This window comes from Euwallacea fornicatus, unplaced genomic scaffold (genome assembly GCF_040115645.1).
Source record: "Euwallacea fornicatus isolate EFF26 unplaced genomic scaffold, ASM4011564v1 scaffold_129, whole genome shotgun sequence".
NCBI classification, from domain to species: domain Eukaryota; kingdom Metazoa; phylum Arthropoda; class Insecta; order Coleoptera; family Curculionidae; genus Euwallacea; species Euwallacea fornicatus.
In genome coordinates this window covers 40,830-62,487 of record NW_027096097.1, presented here as the reverse complement: position 1 = coordinate 62,487, position 21,658 = coordinate 40,830, and the positions used below count along the sequence as shown (strand labels likewise).

Here is a 21,658-nt window from a genome sequence, read left to right as displayed (position 1 = left end):
ATTTTCTTTCTTTTTATAGTTTCTTACTTGCGTGTATATTCGTATATATTCGTGTGTATTCGCTGGAAGTCCCTGCTTATATATGTGTGAACGGGACGAGATTCGAAATGGAGAACCTACGATCGCCAGAATTAATAGAATTGCTGTTCCGTGTCGATTGGCGACGAGTCAACGAGAAATAAAACTCACCACCACCACCACCAATGTGTGGACGATTGAAAATGGTGGTTGGTTCTCGTTTCGATCGTTATAAATAATCGATGACTTATTTACGAATATTGTCTATACGTTGGAAAATAAATTATTATTTTGTAGTATCCACCCGTTAATATTTATTTAGTGCGAATTATACAAATTTGAATAAAATCCACGTTTGAATTTAATTCCTCTGTTTGTTGTATTACTGACTAGGAAAATCGTGTTTACGAAATTCTCCGTAAATAACGAAGCCTTTTTAGATTTTATGGCGTAAATTATTTAAACAATGTATTCGCACGTCATAAAAAAAACCTTGGCTACAATTTTGTCGTAAAAGGGCTTGTTCCTCTGCACTTCGATAATTTTTGAATGATAACGGGACGATCAATTAAAAAACTCAATTATCGCCAAAACCTATACCACACACTGGGTATCTGTACGAGTACCATTGGTTTTAAATCGATTCAGAATAAACTCCATTCGTATCCCATTCCGTATGCTGTACTACTATTTCCTGGCAAACACCCTGGTGCTTAGTGGAGATAGAAAATTTTCGAACGGACGTAGATACATTAGTTTCGAATCTATGTAACCCTATTTATCCTTATGCAAAGTCCCTTGATTTTTGATATAATAGCCACGGAGGATGATATCTTTTTGAAAATAAAATTAATTAATAGTAGTATTGTTTAAACGAGAACTAACGCTAAGTTTTAAAATAATTAATAATTGTTTAAATTCAATCTCGCTTATCTCCTTGTGAAAAACGAATTAAGAGCAAAAGAACGTTTCGTTTTGTTGTTAGTTTTGTGAACTATAATTTTGTCATAATATACGAAGTATAACGTAAGTATGGATTTTCCTTTTAACACGACGTAGATCTAAAAAAACTATGCAATATTTTTATGTGACATTTTTTCAAAATTTCAAAAAAACACGAAATATGCCCAGATGAGTTTTAATACGTTTTTGTATTAAATGTAAATTCGTTCCTGCATAAAAGAGTAATTCAACATAAAAAAAATAAAATGTCCCATAAAAAATTATCAGCTATAATTGCAAAAACGCAAAAAACATTTAATGTTTTTGCAAATGAAACCAATGGAGACAATTTCGAACACCTTTTGTAGCCAGTCCCAGTCCCGGAATGAGTAGCAGCTAAACTTGTATTACTTATTATAACTTTCTTAGGCACATATTTCGGTTGTTTTTGAAATTTCGAAAAAATGTTATGTAAAAATATTGCTTAGTTTTTTAAGGTCTGTGTCGTGTTAAAAGCAAAACCCCCTACTTATGTTATCACTTGTATAGATCCTTTTACTTTGTATCGTTTAAAAAGAGTGTACGTTGGAGAAACTTTTGTTTAAAACATAAGAATAAATTGGAACCGGAGTATTTGAAAACGTTAATTTGTCTACTTCTTCGTTTTAAAAAATGTCTCTGAAAACCGCAAATAGTTGTAGTTAAAAGAAATTAACTTAATAGAATTGACTAATGAAATTATTTCGTATAAAATCACCTAAGGCCGATATTTTAAAAAATGACGAAAATTTGCAAAATAATTTTAAAAAAGACATTGCAGAATAAATTTGGATTATGTATATTCGAACCTATCCACCGATCTACACTGGTGGCCAAAAGTAAATTAAAAATCCTATGCGAGGATGGTCCCATTACTGCTATGGGCCCCACACTATTCCTATCTTCTAAACCCCATAAACGACGTAACTGGTCACAAGTTTACGTTTGCTTAATTTTTTTTCGGTCGTAGGTGGCGGTTCTCAACTTGGCGAAGGCGTCACGATTTACAATCGTACAATTGTATGAACGAAAGCAGAGTTTTCGACGTTTTCGTTTTGAGCAATATTGGAGAGTAAAAAAACTGACGCCGGTTCCCATAAAACTGGTAACTTGCATTTCGCTGGGAACTCAATTTATACTCGATAGAGTTAACTTTATTCAAATGATTTAGTAAGAGTCAGTTGTAACTTGGTCTTCGTTTGGAAATAAATATAATTTTTTTTATTGAATTTTTCAATACACGATTTTTAACTTGAAATATGTTAAATAATTAACAAAAAACAGTTATAAAAAACGCTCGATAGTGTCTTCGAAACAATTGAGGATGGTATTGTCAACATTTTTAATTATTTATGGTATGTGTGCCGTGCTATGTTAATTCCGTGATAATTTTTTGATTTCATTAATCGCCCTTAATTTCTTATTTCGGCGGAGATGCGCGATTTGTTTCGTTCTATTTTAAAGTTTCAGGATTGAAGCAAAATAAAATTTCTAGTTTCCAAAAAACAAATCTAAAAGTACAAGAAAACGATTGGTGGTGGTTGTTTATTTGTTGTGTATTATTCGTTAGTTATATGACCATTTCCTCTGTAAACTAATAACATATGTCCCACATGTTGTCAACAAAAACAATAACACGCTCCAGATTCTACAAACTCAGTGACTTTTTATTATAAAAGCTCAGGGCAATTAGCATTAGATAGTTATTTAGACATCCTCTTGAAGATAGTGAAAAACGTGTATGAATCAATAAATCGTATTATCAAATTATATTTTTATTTATTTTTTAAAAAGTAAGTTACAAAAGAACCTAACGTAACTCGTTGGGTGATTCGGCAGAGTTGTGATGATGATGCGGCCGGCAATGTGTAATCCCTACGACCTGGGACTTTGGTAAATCATTCTATTTGCACGCAAAGTAAAATAAAGATGTGGCGTTTTATTTCGTCCAAGCTGTGACGCGAAGCAAAATTTCGTTTTCTCATCGATACTTCCGAAAACCGAAAAGACGTTTATGCGTTTTAAAAGATAGCAATGGTGTGGCCTGTGCTAATTGTGCTGAACCTTGTGTATATAAAATTGGATCTGTTCGTTACATATAATTATTTTATTTTCGTTAGATACTTAGATATTTTAATAATTAGGGATCTTTCTTTTCCCTGTCAAATAAGAAAATAAAAAACTAAAACCTTAATATACAACGAATAAACCCAATAGCGATGTTTACGGTATATAGAAGGGTTTTAGTTAGTTAGGTACGTGTGTGTGCAACGTGAAAAGTGAAAAATAAATAAATTTTGGAAACTATGTAGGTGCTTTCACTTGAGGTTTATATCTTCAAATAAGTTCCTGATTCGCCAACTTAATTTGTTGCCATCCCTTAAAAAAACACCCTCTATGTACCGTAATGGTACAGACGATCCATATAAAATATCCCTCTACTATGACTATACAAAATAAAGTACAGGGTCATTTACGCTATACGATACCCCACAGAATGTTTTGTAATCGAAATACGAAGATTTCAAAAAGTTCCAATTTAGTTTAATTGCTAGCTAGTTAGCTAACTTGAACGTTAGAGACATTAAAGTATTAAAGTTACATTTTTACAAAATGTTATGTTACGTTATTCAAAATTCAATTGATACTTTGATCTGGAAATGAATTTTGAAATTATTGAAAACTTATTGTCAAATGGCGTGAATGATCTTGTACCTAGGGTATTTCTTATCTGTACGTAACGTGAATCGGCTATGAGAAAATCCTCTCCAATTCTTCTTACTTCTACGTTATCCTCGTTATCCTTCTGTATGTTTAACAACGACGATTTCTGTTCTTGTTTAAATCCTTATCCACCTCAAAGTCTCGAAGCTATGTTGCTACGTTGTTGTTATTGTTTCTTTTGTCTTTGTGCTACTCCTACCGTCGTATCCTCCTCTTTTTTTTATATCCTTTTGTTAATCTAAAAAGGCTTATACCAACATTTGTGCCATTACAAAAAATAAATTATGTATGTGTACGGAATTATTTCTTACGTCGATGCAAATATTTAAAGGAATGAAGAAGGGAATTAAAATTTTTCTTTATTATAATTATATTTTTTTATGTTTTGGTGATGATGTAGATGATCTTACCTCCATAATAAAATATGTGTATTTACAGTGTGTTTCCTACATAATAATAGGTGAAAGTTTAGGGGCTGGATTGTTCTCTGAGTAATTTAGAGTATTTTATTATTCAACAGTTTTAGGAAATTTTAAAATTAATTAATTTTAAATAATCCAGTGGGAAACTGTAGCTGTAGGTTTTGATAAATTTCGTATAAAACATTTATCACCTTGTATCTAGGAAACAAAGCATTTTCCTTACCTTTAGGAAGTACACTGTAAATAAATATTAAAAGAAATATACATGTTGGATGCAACTTAAGTGATGTCATTAATTTTGAAAGGTGGTTCCTTGTATTTTATGAAAAAATGGTCATATAAACGTGTGTCCTAACTTGCATTAGTTTTATTTAAAAAAAAACAGGTTTTATTAATTGTGCGTATTAGCCTAGATTTTTTTTTAATTATAGAGCTCGATAAACTGCACAATTTCTTCAAAAATGGCCTGATTGATATAAAATTCAAGGTCCGCTACGACAGTTTCTAGGAGCAAAATTTTAATAACTCATATTAGCGATTTATTAAAATTTTTGCTCCTAGAAATTGTCGTAGTAGGCCTTGAATAGTACATCGACCAGACCATTTTTTATGAAAATGTGCACTTTATCGAGATCTATAATTTTTAAAATAACAGGACTGAATCGTAAGATTTATAAACTTTTTACAGACTAACCCCAAAACAAATGAGTCACAGTGTATGAATGTGTATGTTTACTAAAAAAATAATAATATACAAGTAAAATTCTCCCTATGTAGAACTTTCTGCTGAAATATAGTGAAGAAACTGAAATATAGAACTAACCTGTGGTAAAAAATGATTTTTATTAAAATAGCTATATAAAATGAACAGAGAAGTAACCCTACATATTACAAACACATTACAATTTATTTAAACAATAAAAAAATAATATATATTTAAAATGCTAAAAAAATTGAGAAAAAAATCCATTCTACAAACAACTATAAACAATGCGTTTTATGTCCTAACTATAAAAACTTAGAGTTACAAGAAATTATTAGTTTTATTTTTCTATATTTTACAGTTTTTTACATTCCCTATCAAATAAAAAAAACTGTAAATATGAAGGTATTTTATTGTTAAAATGGAGAAACGCCTAATTTTTGGGTTAAAATATCGAGCTATTAATGTTACACACACTTTGTATTACTGTTGTATTTTGAATTTTTTCTGACTACATTCTAACAATTGATGAAGGGCCTGGATAAAGTGACGAGGCCCTTTCTAAATTAGTTCCCTACATAGAGACCCTACTTCTGTATAATAGTAACCCTTTTTATTCTTACCATGTTGGAAATAAGCACTCGATATTCAAATTGAAATCAACTTTCTATGCTTACCTTAGATCTTTTCTTCTCCACCATGTTCCTGCTCCTTTTTACCTTGCTTACAAATTTACTAAATCCCATTTCTGCTGCTGAAAAAAAATTACTAACAAATCCCAACTCCCTTTTCCTCCTGAGAGAGTCGATGAAGAAAACTTTGATGTATCCCTGGCCCCTCTTGATCTCGTCAAAGTGAACCATTGTAAAAAACATGTTACATGTAACATATTTGCTAAAGGGAGCAAATAATGCCCTCCTAGCTCTTTGTTGATAGTAACTGAAGCTCTATTAAGTCAAAGTTCTGATCCAGCTAAACCTACCTACCTACCTACTGAAAATGTGTCAAAGCGTGTCTTTTGTAAATGCTAAATGTGTGAACTGATTAATAAGGAGCAAATTGATGCAAATGTGGAAATTTTTGTCCAAAAATTCCCTGTATCACTTGCTTACTTGCCCATTAAGGGTTCTTTGAGAACCTTAATTCTTGCTAGGTCCCCACGATTGAAGGTGCTTCGCTCTATGAACCCTACGTTTTACCTATTTGAGCGAATCGCCCACTACCATGTGTAGGTGACACCCTCACTACCTGCAGCCTCGATAACCATATCGAGACACCTCCTATTGATGTCCCACTTTGCTGCTACTGCTTCCAAGATTTCCTCGTTCGATGCTATGTTAAAGTATGATTTTAGGTTCTTACCTAATATACATTAACGTTCTTTTTGTTGATCCTCCGTCTCGGCCCCCATTTTGAAACCCCTTGTGTAAACGATTCGAAGAGAATTTCATGAATAAACTCCCTTTCTTTCGACGATATCTCGATATATTCTTACTTACTCTGTACATGTTTGAATCTGGATCTTTCGTCTTAAAACAAAAGAATTTATTTTTTTCTGATGCATGAACAAAGAACGAATTAATTATTTCTTTGAGGGAAGGATGGGTGATTCCCGTCAGGGACTTTCCCTTCCGTTAACTTTTCGATTTGTGACGGTCAGCTCCCTCTGAGATCACCCTCTGGAACCGTTCGTTTTTTACGAATCGATACGATTGACACAGATGGAGCCACCTGCGAAGAACCATCCTCTCGCGTCGATATATACTACTAAAATTGATCTAGGCTCCCGCCGTCTTCTCGCTCAGGATTCGGACCAGTTAACGGCAGCGGCATATGTTGCTGTACGTCTTCGGGGAGCAGTGTTTTTATTAGTGTTAATTTTGCTAGTTATGACAGTGGCTTGACAACCAGTTCAAGTTCCGCTTCAATAATCTCAGTTAGTATTTTCGGTGCTATGTATTTATTTTATTTAGAGATTTTAACGTGTTAATATTATTCATTTCAATTTTTAAAATATGGGACCATGTGCCAGTAATTTTTAGATAAATTGAAATATGATTACTTTTATGTTTTGTATTAAATAACAATTAAAAAGTGTTTGGTATTAATTTCGTTCTAAAATATTAAAATGTTAAATGGTAAATAAATACAGCAGACGTTCGATAATGTGAACTAATTAAAACCAAGTGTGGTTCACATTATCGAAATGTTTCCATTAGCGAACGTAATTTAAAAATTCAAAGATTTATTGAAAGAAACGTTTAATACTAACATACCTATAAAAAATTAACAAATATTCTTTTATTGTAGTAATAAGTAGTTATTAATTAGAAGAAAAATAATCAGCAATTTTAGTCTGCATAAATTTGCGATTAGCATTATCTTCCAATGCCTGAGCCCGTAATTTACGAAGAACTAAAATATCCGCGTATGACACTTCTTTTCTTTCAGCCCAATCTAAAGCTTCATTAAATATATGTACAGCTTGGGCATCAGTCACCAAACTTTTTGCTTCAATGGAATCGTCTTCATCATTCTCACTGTTCTCATCTTTAGTAGCATCATTCGTTAGTTTGTCCTCGTTCCAAATATTAATATCAGCTGAGGTACAAACAGTGTTAGGATTCACTACTTTCAATAAATTAACAACATCCAATGATGCACTATTGACAATAGAGTCAACGCTGGATAGCAAACGTTCTCTAATTACACTTAAGGGAACATTCTCTTCTTCATTATCTTCATCATTGGTACTAAACAGCTTATTCCAACATTTTGCAATAGTTTCCTGATTAAGTTCACTCCAGGCCATATGTAAATCTGTGACAGCTTCTCTTAATGTTACTTTTTTTAAAGCATCAGATATGTTTTGAGGATTCTTAGACAAAACAGATGAAAGTAAAAACTTTCGATAGTACAGTTTTGTTAGTCTTATTATATTCTGGTCCATTGGTTGAATTATTGATGTTACGTTAGGAGGCATGTACATAACAAAAATTGACCCATCTCTGCTCCTCAGTTGTTGTTCTGGAGGATGACATGGTGCATTATCCAATAGTAATAACGCTTTTATTGGAAGCTTCTGTTCTTTTAGGAAATTTTTTACCTACAAATTGAAAAACATCTTTAAATTATGCACAGATCATTTGTGTTTGTTTATTGTTATACCTGAGGAACAAAGCGCTTATGAAACCATTTCAGGAATATACCGCTAGTCATCCAGGCGGTTTTTGAACAGTCATAATCAACAGGAACTTTAAAATTTTTAAATGATCGTGGATTTTGTGCTTTTCCTATTACCAATGGTTTTATCTTGTGTGAACCATTAGCATTAGTACAGGCCAAAAACGTTATTCGTTGTTTTTCTGTTTTTATACCCGGAGCAGATTTTTCATATGATGCAGCGTAAGTTTTCTCTGGTAACATTTTCCAATAAAGACCACTTTCATCTGCGTTGTAAATTTGTTCCATTCTTAAATCTAACTCTTTAATGATTTTTATCAATTTTTCTTTAAATGGTTGTACTAATTGTGGTTGTGCTGATAATTTTTCACCAGATATAGATAACAGTCGAATTCCATATCTTCCTTTGAATCGTTGCAGCCAGCCATCACTAGCAACGAAATTTTCAGTTTCTTTCAGTTTTTGATTTAACAATTTAGCTCTCTCTTTAAGTATTTCGCCACTAATTGGAACATGATTTTCCCGCTGTTGTAAAAACCACTTATACAGAGAATTTTCCATTTTGGGTGCCTTTGCATTTTTTAAAGTTCTTCTATTTCCCGGTCCTCCAAATGTATTGCACGTTCTTTGTAAAAGTTGTCTTTTCATGCGCTTAATTTTGCAAATTGTTGCTTTTGATACACCATATTTTTTTGCTAATTGTGTTACTCCAGCGCCTAATGAAACTTCTTCTATAATTTTCACTTTCTCACTTAATTTTAAACATTTTCTTTTATACGACATGGATGCCATGATCGTAAAAATGTATTAACGCATGCAATGTATTGGTTGTTATAACGTATGTATAAACGTGTTCTAAACACCATCTACGACTGGCTTGGTTTGCCAGGTTTGTCGTACTTTCTTGCAAAGGTGAATCCCCAACATAAATCGGCGATTCACCGTCGCAAAAAGTTGTTTACGTCATCGAGCGTATACATTGTTTACATTATCGCGTGTTCCGTTTGATGCTATAGAACGAAGTATGTGTTTACATTAGCGCAAGTTTTAGTTATCCCATATTTACGTTATCGAGCGTCTGCTGTAATGTTAAATGTAATAGTCATAATATTAAGAACGTTGTTAAATGAAGTAAGAAACATTTATTAATCATATAAAAATTGGCGAAATAAACTATTTACTATTCAATCACAATTCCCCTGTAGAAGCAAGCCGAACACTAGGGATTAAATTCAAAATATCTCAAAAATAGTGACTTTTAGTAATTTACAACAAGAGTACCTTTCTTAGGAAAGAATAAACAGGGAATCTATTTTGAATAGAAAAAAGTTGTCATAAAGAGGCACAAAAAAGTTATCATCATTTCAACGTTCACTAGTACGTTGCATATGGCGCTTTCTGTAAATTTGACGAAAATTTTAACAAAAATAAGTTCGGCCCTGCGAAAAATCCCATAATATCAAATTTCATGGCTATATTTTAATATTTGCGCGAATTATTAAAAAAAATGAAAAGAAAAAGTTAAATTTGCCATCCTGTATTTCAAAAACTGAGCCGTTTTCAATATATATTTACATAACATTTTCATCTTAAGAAAAGATCTATCGACTATTAAAATCCTGTTACTATAAACTGGAAAATTTTATAATCATAAGTTTTCTTAGTTTATTGTGTACTATTTAAATATATGTCGGATCATCAATAGGAAGGTTTTCCATGATGATATAAAGTATTTAGTTCACTTTTAAAAGCAAGAATAGAAAAAGTGCAAAACTAACGAATTCGTTACTACACGAACGCTTCTCGTCAATTGCCAATCTAATCTGCCTGTCCCTTTTCGGTTTCTCGTTTTCCAGATCTCGCGAGTCCTTCGAATCCGAGGGGTAAGGTACTTGCTAGTCCCTGTTTCCCACGAAGGCCCGCACACATGGCCTCTCAATTTCGCCCTTGATGGTGGCGACCTCGTTCGACAGAGCTTTTCCTTAAGGTGGCCCTGTCAGCTTGCCCTTCGTCATATTATCAGCTAGTAATATTACACTTTATCACTTAAGGACTAATAAATCTCCGACATATACATATTTACTAGTACCTAAAAACTACTCTACATCCTAAAGATAAACTAAGGTCGGACAGCGAAAACACTACGACTGCTAACCCGACAAACATATCGAATGACAATTATGACATTTACGTGTCAGTAATCGGACCGGCAAAGTTCGTCGTTTGTTTTTCATTAGCAGAAAAGTGGAAATTGACTTCAACTATTGGATCCGAAATAAAAATATAATCTCATTTAAAACCGAGAAGCAAAAAATAAGAAAGGGTTTCATCCCGATCGATTAAGAGAATATTTAACGAAACAAGAAAGAAGAGGTAAGAAAAAAAATGAAACTCATTCCTAGAGGGTTTTCCAACGATTCCTCGTTTACAAAATGTGTGCTTTCCTATTCCCGATATATGGGAACTAATAATAAAATTTCCCTTCCTCCCAACGCAATCAAAACTTATCATTAACATTGTCCTAAAGTAGTAGGTCTTTCATAGAGGACCACATTATTTTCATCGAGCTTTGATTAATCGACTGTTCCCCTGTAATTGGGATTTACCCATAACTATTCCTCTTATTTTAGTGCACAGAAACCACAGCCAAAACATGTGATACTGCCGCGTTCTACCCCGACGAAGTTAAAAAGATTCTACTATCCACTAGAGCAAGCAACTATCATTATCCTTCAGAGTCTTCGGGATATAGCATCGGTTGGGTCCTCAATTTCTGGGATGGTTGAGAAAGTAGGGCTTTTTCCACGGCTCCACGGCTTTCACCAAGGTACGTACAGTCAACTTTGGTCCATCATTTTTACTTGCAATTTAGAATAAGTAAAATTGGACTTTCTTGCGTTTTAAGTGTTAACTGGATGTGCCTGACTTTCTGGTGGTTTGAGCCCTAATCATTTAACAATTTTTTTATTCTTCCAAAAGCAACCACATCTATACTTTCAAAGAGTTCTCATATATTTTGCATTTATTTGGACTGAGAAATTTGCTTTTTTCATCTTAGGGTATTGTTTTATTAACAATGTGAGAAATGTTTATCGGAAGATAATATTTATTTAAGTAAAATTACAATAATTTGTGTTTAAATTTCCATTATATTAAATTAGTTGATACATCTTTATTACGGTTCTCATTTATGTGGCTACTACAATGTATCAACAACGTGTCTTTGAAATAATCCACCAACCTTTTGTTGGTAGTTTAATAATTGAAAATTGTAACATAACAACACATTTTAAATAGTGGCGTAAAAAATAACAGTCATAGATGACAAAACAGTATTAATTAATATACATGTTACGATTTAGTCCAGGAAAAGAAGATAAAAAAAACGCAGAGAATACTACACCAATATTCTATTATAAGTCTAAACATCAAGAAGCTCCTTTAATTAGTAATTCTAACCATTTATATTGCAAGTTTGCTGGCTCTGCAATTTCCAAGGAAATATTCGATTTGCAGTCTCGTGGGAAAGGATTCCTATGACACGAATTAAGTTACTTCTTTTCGATTAATGGTTTTTTTAAACGAATTTAAAAACAACTTTATTATCTTGCAAGAAATAACATAAACTTGATCAGACTTACAGCATAACTACTTAACTGAATATTATGAGAATAATGAAAATCTTAACTATTCTAAGGGTGGTTTTATACAGTTATCTATCGATGAGGTCTTAATGAGGTCCAATATAAAGTCCAGTGGTATATATTGATAATGTCATTGGATGGGCTAGTGTGGACTACATGACTTCTTCCTTCTTAAGTTCAGAAAACGTGGGTTCCGAGGTTTTCTGAGGTGGTGGCGTTTGTTTCATGAAGTAGTTCAATTTGTGATTTTTGTATAGATATCTTAAACATACAAGAGACGAAACTAATAGACAGATTAGCAAAGAGTTTGTCCATTGGTGGGTGTTTGGTCCCTTCTTGGAATACGTTTCCAATCGTAAGGCGTTGGAAAGCTGATGAAGTCTTTTTAGGTCTTCTAGCTTCATTTTCTTGAGGGTTAACTGAGTGTTTTCTGTTATTGTTAATCTTGGTACGTTTACTACCGGGAGCTCTAATATGTATTCTTTTTTGGTGGTTTCTTCCTTCTTGTATGTCTTTCCATTAATTATGATATAACATTTTTTCAAAGTTATAATAGTGGGTTTGGAGATTTTGAGGAATCCATTATTTGCACAGAAAGTTTGTACTGTGTCCGGTATGGTGGGTATGATTAGAACGTCACTTCCACTTATCTGCTGAACATGGGTTTTTTCTACTAAGACATGGTCCCAGGAGCATTCCATTTTCCCTCGGCGAACTAGGCAGGGTTGTTGTTTGACTAGATAGCTTTGTTGACACATATACCAATCTTCAATTTTGTTACAGTCTTCGGAGGTTATCCAAAAATTCTCGGTGTTGAGTAGTAGATAAGGATGATTTAGGATGATGATTTGATTTTGGATTGGGACGAAGTACATATGGAGGTATCTGTATTGAGACATCGTGATTGGAATATGAATTTTGAATAATATAATTTTTTTTTTACCTCTACTTGTGTTCCAAAATAATTGTAGTAGTTAAGTTTATTTCTGAATTTAATAATTTTCTCAGAGCCATATAGGGCATTTAATTTATATATAGTATATTTTTTTAATTTTTTAGAGGAGGAATAGATGGATGTAAAATATTTATTTTTGTAAAAGTAACTGTATTCTTGATGTTATCAATTATATGCTGAACATTCAGAAGTTGACTAAAACTCATGTCTGCTATATTAAAAATTATGTTGTGTTATTGCTCAATATCCAGTTGTTGCGATATTTGTTTTATTTCCAAATTGAGTTAATCTTGACTTGATTTAATATTTTGAATTTTATTTATATAACTGTCTGAAAATGGCTTTAGGAAAGTTTTCTGGTTGTTAAAATCTGGTTCTAGAGTTTTGTTGTTGTTTTTTAGATTATTTAAATAGTTGACAAGGAAGGTTTTATCATCGTTATCTAAAGTTCCAAATAACCATATAGAGGTTTTACCAATGATGTTGAATATACCTCGCTTAGTTCGATGTAGTTCTTTAGTGATGTTAAAGATACCGATCCTTTGGGTGAGGTGTTCTAAGAGAATCATGCATTAATCAACCTTACGTCTAGTGTTAACAGTTTTACTTGAAATTTGAGAGTCATTTGAGATTATAGAATGTTTCATAGAATGGTTAATTACATGCCTAATTTGGTGTAGAGTTAATAAAATGTTAGTGGTATTTACATGATAAATGAATGTATGTCTGGACGTGATTATATTCGATTGTCCTAATGATATGGGAAGGATGGGATTATCTACGGGTTTTAACTTTAAGATAAATACTGAGGGGAGTATCAGAATCACAGTTATCGTCGTTAGATTCATGATTCTCTTCTCCTGAAACAAATAGTTGGGGTTTCAGATAATTTTTATGATATGCTTTATTTTTTGTCTTAATTTTATTATTTGAAATTTTTATTGGATTTTCTGGTTTTTGGTATCTATCTCTGGTTTTTCTTTCGTTTCTGTTTCTATGCGTTTTTCTGTATAAATCCTTATTGTTATTAATTTTGACGTTTTCTTTTCTGTTTTTATTAGCTTTTTATAAGGATCGTGTTTGTTTGTTTATTAGTTTGTTATTTACGTCTTTTTGTAAGGTCTTAAGGTTTTCAATGTGTTCTAGCATATATTCGTTGATTTTGTCCGCTTCATTTAATTCAAAAGGGTTCTTGTATGATATTTTCTCTCTAACAATTTGGAAAGGTGAATATTATGTCACGGAATGGATAGAATTATTATAAGACAAAAGAGCGTAATTCATTAGTGTTATTACGTTTTCTTTGTTTATTTTTCTTAAGGGTTAAAATTATTTCTGATAAAGTAGAATGAAATCTTTCGACAGGACTGTTGCCTGATAGGTTGTATAATGTGGTGTAATGTATTTCAATGTTATGAGTTTTACAAAATTCTTGCACAAGATTATTTTTGAATTCATGATCGTTATCTACAGTGATTTTCCTAGGTATTCCAAAGTGCGTTATATAAATATTACTAATTTGTTGAGGATTTTCACTGCGGAAACGCTGTTTATTGGATAAGCTTGTCTAAATTTAGAAAATTAATCTAGGAATGTTAGGAAATATTGACTATGGGCTTTGTAAACGTCGATATAATATATGTGGTCAAAGGGTTCATCCACCTAAAAGGAGTAGGTTTAAAAATTAACTTATTGGGATGCCTTTCATATTTAAAGCTTTCAGACAAGTTTCACATGTGTTTATGTATTGTCGTACGTTATTGTCAATATTTGGCCAGTATAAGTATTTTTTTATTGCTTTTAAATTTTCCTGAATTCCTCTATGAGATGTTTTTGATTCGCGATATAGTTGAATTTTTACTTTTTGTTCTTCAACGTCTGTTACATCAGTTAAGAAGTTATTATATATAAAAAGTTTAAAGGAATTATTTTTGAAAGACTTAAATTTATGAGTTCTAAATCTTTATCCAAGAAGTGCAAGAGCAGTGTGTGATCTTTGGAATTAACCAATTTTTAATCAGATTGCAGATATCCTATTCCGTACTATTGTGGTTAATAAATATTCTTAATTTTGGTTTATTAAATATTTTTTTCTTTTATAACTTTGAGATTTTTGTTTGTTTGTTTATTATTTATAAATATTAACTGGGTTTGGTGTTGATTGACACATTTTTCTACACATGGTGCTCTTATTATAGGCTTTTCTACGCTTGGATGTACAGTATTGCTATCTTCTTCTTGGTCATTGGTGTTATGTACCGTTGATCCGTTCGTCAATCGTGCGTTGTTTGAGGTTAGTTGTACGCCTGGTGGAGCTGTGGCTTCCTTATTAATGTCTTTACTCCAGGAGTCGATTATTTCATTTATGTCATCTGCATTTAAATGAGGTTCTAACTCGTCGTTATTAAGACCAAGATTTACTAATAGGGAGATGTCGTCTGGGTAGTTTTCTGGGATAGTGTTTTCTTCTGCATGATTGATGTGTATTCGGGATAATGCATCAGCGTTGGTGTTTAGTTTTCTTTTTTTGTATACTATTTCGTAATCATATTTTTCTAGTTTTAGTCTCCATCTTACAAGTTTGGAATTGGGTTCTTTAAGGGAGAATAACCATTATAGAGTTTTATGGTCACTGATGATCCTGAATCTTTTCCCAAACAAATAGGGTCTGAAGTATTTTACAGCCCACACAATTGCCAGTAGTTCTTTTTCAATAGTGCTATAGTTGGTCTCTGCGGAATTTAAGGTACGAGAAACATATGCTATAGGTAGATCGCTACCCACTGGCCCCTGGGATAAAACCTATAGCATCTATGGCATAGTTTGAGGCATCTGTTGCCAAGTTAAATGGTTTCTCAAAATCTGGATACTGTAATATAGGGTCGTTCATTAGGACGTTTTTGCAAGTTTCAAAACCATTCACGAATTCTGGACTATGAACGATCCTTTCATTTTTCTTTAGGCATCGTGTCATTGGTTTTGTTAGTTTTGCAAAATCCTTAATGAATTTTCTATAATATCCTATTAGTTCCGAAAATGATTTGATTTTTTTACTCGTTTTAGGAATCGAATAGTTCTTTATTGTATTTATTTTGTTCGTATTTGGTTTTATGCCTTCTGGAGTTATTATCTGCCCCAATTCCATGTTTTTACGCAGAAACTCTGATTTGTCTAATTGAATTTTCATTCCAGTTTTTTTTAGGCATTTTTAAGTTATTGATGTGCTCTTGTAGAGACGTGGAAAATTTTATGATATCATCCATATATACAAGACATTGTCCATCACCCTTTGGAAGGTTGCCGGCGCATTTTTTAGTCCGAACGGCATACGGATATATTCATAGTGTCCGTTCTTTACACTGAATGCTGTTTTTTCCATTGAATTCGGGTGCATCTCGATTTTTGTGGAACCCGGAAGCCAAATCTAGGGCGGTGAAGTAACTACAACGTCCAAAATATCTGATATTTTTGGTATTGGGTGCCTATCGTCTATGGTTTTTTCATTTACTTTCCGGTAATCTATTATGAGACTCTCCATTTTTGTTTTTTACTGGCATCCATTTTCTTTGGTACTATCCATATCGGGGATGACCAAGGAGATTGTGATGGTATTATGATTTCGTCTTTCAGCATCTTGGAAATTTTATTTTGAATTTCGTCTATGTGAGAGGATGCACATGTAACTTAAATATAATTATTTTCGGAATTTCATCAGATAGTTTTCTTTAAAAAATGCCATTTAAAGAAATCCATTATAGGTGAATACTAAACACTTTAACGTTTGGCGAATTCTTCCTAAGAATTGTCGTTACCTCGCTTTGTATCAGTCGTTGTGGCGACGTTGCCATTTTTCTCACTCTCCGAAAATTGAAATAATTTTCACCTTCTTTTGTTATAACAAACGTTTATTTTTATTTATACGGGGAGCGGCTCATATTAGGAGGCGCCAATTTGCCATTGGGGAAAATGTTTCTTCAATTTTTTTTCGTTTTTTTTTTTTTAAACGAGAAGCGCTTTAAACTAATTACACAGAGATATATACGAATATGATTTTGAAGTTGTTAAAACTAAAATTACTTTGTTAATAACTCGAGCATTTCTCTACCACTTGCTTAATGAAATTTGTTAATGTCGATTTACAGGTAAAAATTATAACAAAAGAAGGTGATGAGAGAGATGGTCAATTGTTGCTATTATTTATCAATTTTCTACGACATTGAGTACAAAGGAGATGATGAGGGGATGTTCGAAGGGTTAATTTACGTTTATTTGTTAATGTAAATTAACCCTCCAGCATCCATTAAAGTCGGCCTCTGGACCGACCTCTTTTTGGGGGTCTTCACACCTTATTTTTAGATCCGGAAAAATGACAACGACAAGACATATCGGAATCATCCCCCCAGATAACGGGGACAAACGGAGGAATCATAAATGGGGCACCAGCACCGATAAGGCCTTAGAGGTCAGCGTCGCCTTTTAGGGTTTAGATGTCCGTAATAACTCAATAATTCTGAAACCGATTATGCGTGTATGATTTCTTGCGGTAGCGGCGTTGCCATTTTGTTTTCTTTCCGACAATTTAATAATTTTCAGCTTAGGGAATTAGTGAATTTATATTAGGAGGTATACACGTTCGAAAAGATAGGTGTTTAGCGTTCTAGGGTTCAGTTTTCATTACATCTCATCGAACTGAGAAAATTATCCCAGAATAAGGACAGAGCTTCGGAAATAAATTAAACTTTTCCTGCGATACATCAGGGGGGACATTTTCGCATAAGGCACAAAACTGACATTTGACGCACATATAATCATTAATATTAGTTAGTTTCGAGCGCCAAGGGGGGACGAAGATTTTTAGGGTTTATGTGATTTTTTTTTTTGGAAAAATCATCGTCATCAACGGATTTGTCGAACGCACAAGTCATACAGTAACAAAGTAAACATTTAATAATAGATAACAAAGAGTGTTGGAGCATTGTTACTATTATTATTCTTATTATTGTTACTGTTATTTTCGGCCGCATCATAAGGAACGTTATTCAGGGCGTTTTCCCACGATCGAATGAAGTTATAGGACGTACGGATCTAGGGAGGTCTGGAGATGCGTAATGGAGTAAAAAGGTAAGATTTTTACTTTGAGATTCTAAGATTAAGTCTCCGCTCGTTACGAAACGAATTCAAAGTATATTTCGAGTTTTCAAAATACATCAAGTAGACCTTATCAGAGGCACAAAATTAATTATCCTTTCAGATAAAGTACCTCGTTGCTGCTTGGATTAAAACCTCATTCCACATTTAATTATATAATTTTCACCATTATTTTTATAATATATATTCTTTGCCTTTCCATTCGAAAAGTGATTTTTTTTAAGCTCTTACGCATTTGATGCTACCGTTAATATTTTTGTCAATCGTTGGATAGGAGTGAGTCGAGAGTTCTTTATCTTTAAAGCTTGCCGATTCACAATATTTCACGTATTTATTTTACATGGGTCATTTTTAAATTGTCGGAATGGGGTTTTAATAAAAGTAGGCCGAGTTATAAAGGGGGCTCACTTGAATTTTGAGAAATATTTGAAAATTTTTCAAATTCATTTCATAGAAAAGCAGCAGTTTCATCCCAGAATCTCAAAAAAAAATTTCAAGGTTCTTTGAAATTTAGGATTTTTTGCCCAATCCGGCAACACTGTACGACACCAGGTTTGGCAAAGAAACAGATGCAACGCAAAATTACGTCGAGGAAGAAATCCTCCAGGTAGTTTGACGAGGAGTCGGCCTCTCGACCGATCCCTCTTTGGTGGGGGTCTTCGCACTCAATTGTTAGATCCGGTAGAATGACGATAAGACACGTCGGAGTCATCTCCCAGAGAGCGAGCAAACGGAGGAATTATCAATGAGGCCAACACCGATGAGACCGTTCACGACGCCCCTCGAAGAGGTGCAGCAACATATGCCGCTGCCGTTAACTAGTCCGAATCCTGAGCGAAAAGACGGCGGGAGCCTAGACTAATTTTACTAGTATATATCACCGGATTTAGCGAGAGAATGGTTCTTCGCGGGTGGCTCCATCTGTGTTAATCGTGTCGAATCGTAAAAAACGTACGTTTCCAGAGGGCGATCTCAGAGGGAGCTGATTGTCACAAGTCGAAAAGTTAACAGAAGGGAAAGTCCCAGACGGGAACCACCCATCCTATCGTCAAAGAAATTATTCATTAGTTCTTTGTTCGTGCATCAGGAACGGATCAATCCTTTTGTTTTAAGAGGAAAAATCCACATTCAAACATTTACAGAGTAAGTATGAATATATCGAGATATCATCGAAAGAAAGGCGGTTTATCCACAAAATCCTCCTCGAATCGTTCACACAAAGGGGTTCAAAATGGGGGCCGAGACAGAAGATTGACAAAAAGAACGTTAAGGTATATTAGGTAAGAACCTAAAATCAAACTTTAACATAGCATCAAACGAGGAAATCTTGGAAGCTGCAGCAGGAAGGGGGGACACCAGTAGGAGGTGGTTCGATATGGTTATCGAGGCTGCAGGTAGTGAGGGTGTCATCTACACATGGTAATGGGCGACTCGCTCAAATAGGTAAAACGTAGGGTTCATAGAGCGAAGCACCTTCAATTGTGTGAACCTAGAAAGAAGATTGCACCACTAAGCTCGTATTTAAGGTTTTAGAAGAACCCTTAACGAGCTAGTAAGCAAGTAGTACAGGGGAATTTTGGTAAAAAATTTCAACATTTGCATTAATTTGCTTCTTATTAATTGATTCACACATCTAGCTTTTACAAAAGACATACTTTAACACATTTTCAGTACGTAGGTAGGTCTTGCTCAATCAGAACTTTGATTCGAAACAGTCTCAGTTACTAGCAAAGAGGTAAGAGGGCATTATTTGCTCCCTTTAGCAAACATGTTACATGTAACGTGTTTTTTACAAGGGTTCTCTATGACAAGATCAAGGGGGGCCAGGGATATATCGAAGTTTTCTTTATCAACTCTCTCAGGGGGAAAAGGGAGTTGGGATTTGTTAGTAATTTTTTAGTAATTTTTTTTCAGCAGCAGAAATAGCATTTAGTAAATTTGTAAGCAAGGTAAAAAGGAGCAGGAACATGGTGGAGAAGAAAAGATCTAAGGTAAGCATAGAAAGTTGATTTCAATTTGAATATCGAGTGCTTATTTCCAACATGGTACGAGTAAAAAGGGTTACTATTATACAGAAGTAGGGTCTCTATGTAAGGAACTAATTTAGAAAGGGCCTCGTCACTTTACCCAGGTCCTTCATCAATTGTTGTTAGAATGTAGTCAGAAAAAATTCACAATACAACAGTAATACAAAGTGTGTGTAACATTAATAGCTCAATATTTTAACCCAAAAATTAGGCGTTCCTCCATTTTAACAATAAAATACCTTCAAATTTACAGACTTTTTTTTATTTTATAGGGAACGTAAAAAACTGTAAAATATAGAAAAATAAAACTAATAATTTCTTGTAACTCTAAGTTTTTATAGTTAGGACATAAAACGCATTGTTTATAGTTGTTTGTAGAATGGATTTTTTTCTCAATTTTTTTAGCATTTTAAATATATATTATTTTTTTATTGTTTAAATAAATTGTAATGTGTTTGTAATATGTAGGGTTACTTCTCTGTTCATTTTATATAGCTATTTTAATAAAAATCATTTTTTACCACAGGTTAGTTCTATATTTCAGTTTCTTTACTATATTTCAGCAGAAAGTTCTACATAGGGAGAATTTTACTTGTATATTATTATTTTTTTAGTAAACATACACATTCATACACTGTGACTCATTTGTTTTGGGGTCAGTCTGTAAAAAGTTTATAGATCTTACGATTCAGTCCGGTTATTTTAAAAATTATAGATCTCGATAAAGTGCACATTTTCATAAAAAATGGCCTGGTTGATGTACTATTCAAGGCCTACTACGACAATTTCTAGGAGCAAAAATTTTAATAAATTGCTAATATGAGTTATTAAAATTTTGCTCTTAGAAATTGTCGTAGTAGGCCTTGAATTTTATATCAATCAGGCCATTTTCGAAGAAATTGTGCAGTTTATCGAGCTCTATAATTAAAAAAAAATCTGGGCTAATACGCACAATTAATAAAACCTGTTTTTTTTTTTAATAAAACTAATCCAAGTTAGGAAACGTTTATATGACCATTTTTTCATAAAATACAAGGAACCATCCTTTAAAATTAATGACATCACTTAAGTTGCATCCAACATGTATATTTCTTTTAATATTTATTTACAGTGTACTTCCTAAAGGTAAGGAAAATGCTTTGTTTCCTAGATACAAGGTGATAAATGTTTTATACGAAATTTATCAAAACCTACAGCTACAGTTTCCCACTGGATTATTTAAAATTAATTAATTTTAAAATTTCCTAAAACTGTTGAAGAATAAAATACTTAAAATTACTCGGAGAATAACCCAGTCCCAAAACTTTCATCTATTATTATGTAGGAAACACACTGTAAATACACATATTTGATTCTGGAGGTAAGATCACCTACATTATTACCAAAACGTTCATTCAAAAAATAATTGTAATAAAGAAAAATTGTAATTCCCTTCCTCATTCCTTTAAATATTTGCTTCGACGTAAAAAATTATTCCGTCAATACATCACTTATTCTTTGTAATGGCACAAATGTTGGTATAAGCCTTTTTAGGTTAACTAAAGAATAAGAAAAAAGGAGGTGGGTACGACGGTAGGAGTTGCACAAAGACAAAAGAAACAACAACGTACCAACATAGCTTCGAGACTTTGCGGTGGATAAGGATTTAAACAAGAACAGAAATCGTCGTTGTTAAACATACAGAAGGATAACGAGGATAACGTAGAAGTAAGAAAAACTGGAAAAGATTTTCTCACAGCCGATTCACGTTACGTACAGATAAGAGATACCCTAAGTACAAGATCATTCACGCCATTTGACAATAAGTTTTCAATAATTTCAAAATTCATTTCCAGATCAAAGTATCAATTGAA

At 33.1% G+C, this 21,658-nt stretch overlaps 1 protein-coding gene and 1 long non-coding RNA gene across 4 annotated transcripts; one reads left to right on the top strand and one right to left on the bottom strand.

Annotated features, from left to right (window-relative positions):
• Window positions 1-7,170: 7,170 nt before the first annotated feature.
• LOC136350164 (jerky protein homolog-like) lies at window positions 7,171-9,101 on the bottom strand. The gene is made up of 2 exons (XM_066301674.1): window positions 8,017-9,101; window positions 7,171-7,954 (listed from the first exon to the last, which is right to left on the bottom strand). The coding sequence occupies exons 1-2, from the start codon at window positions 8,821-8,823 to the stop codon at window positions 7,172-7,174; spliced, it is 1,590 nt and encodes a 529-aa protein (XP_066157771.1). The 5' UTR covers window positions 8,824-9,101; the 3' UTR covers window position 7,171.
• Window positions 9,102-10,245: 1,144 nt separating this feature from the next.
• LOC136350163 (uncharacterized) lies at window positions 10,246-17,492 on the top strand. Of its 3 annotated transcripts, none has more exons than XR_010734101.1 (3): window positions 10,246-10,404; window positions 10,662-10,858; window positions 16,987-17,492. It is a non-coding gene; the product is annotated as an uncharacterized lncRNA (long non-coding RNA). The 3 variants fall into 3 exon arrangements; XR_010734100.1 differs by lacking the exon at window positions 16,987-17,492 and adding an exon at window positions 12,459-13,345; XR_010734099.1 differs by lacking the exon at window positions 16,987-17,492 and having other exon boundaries at window positions 10,662-13,345.
• The last annotated feature ends 4,166 nt before the right edge of the window (window positions 17,493-21,658 follow it).

Excerpts from the sequence above, each read along its gene's own strand:
- LOC136350164 (XM_066301674.1), bottom strand. The coding sequence starts at position 8,823 with ATGGCATCCATGTCGTATAAAAGAAAATGTTTAAAATTAAGTGAGAAA. Across the intron at positions 7,955-8,016 it reads ATAAGCGCTTTGTTCCTCAG|GTAAAAAATTTCCTAAAAGA; the intron begins GTATAACAATAA and ends TTCAATTTGTAG.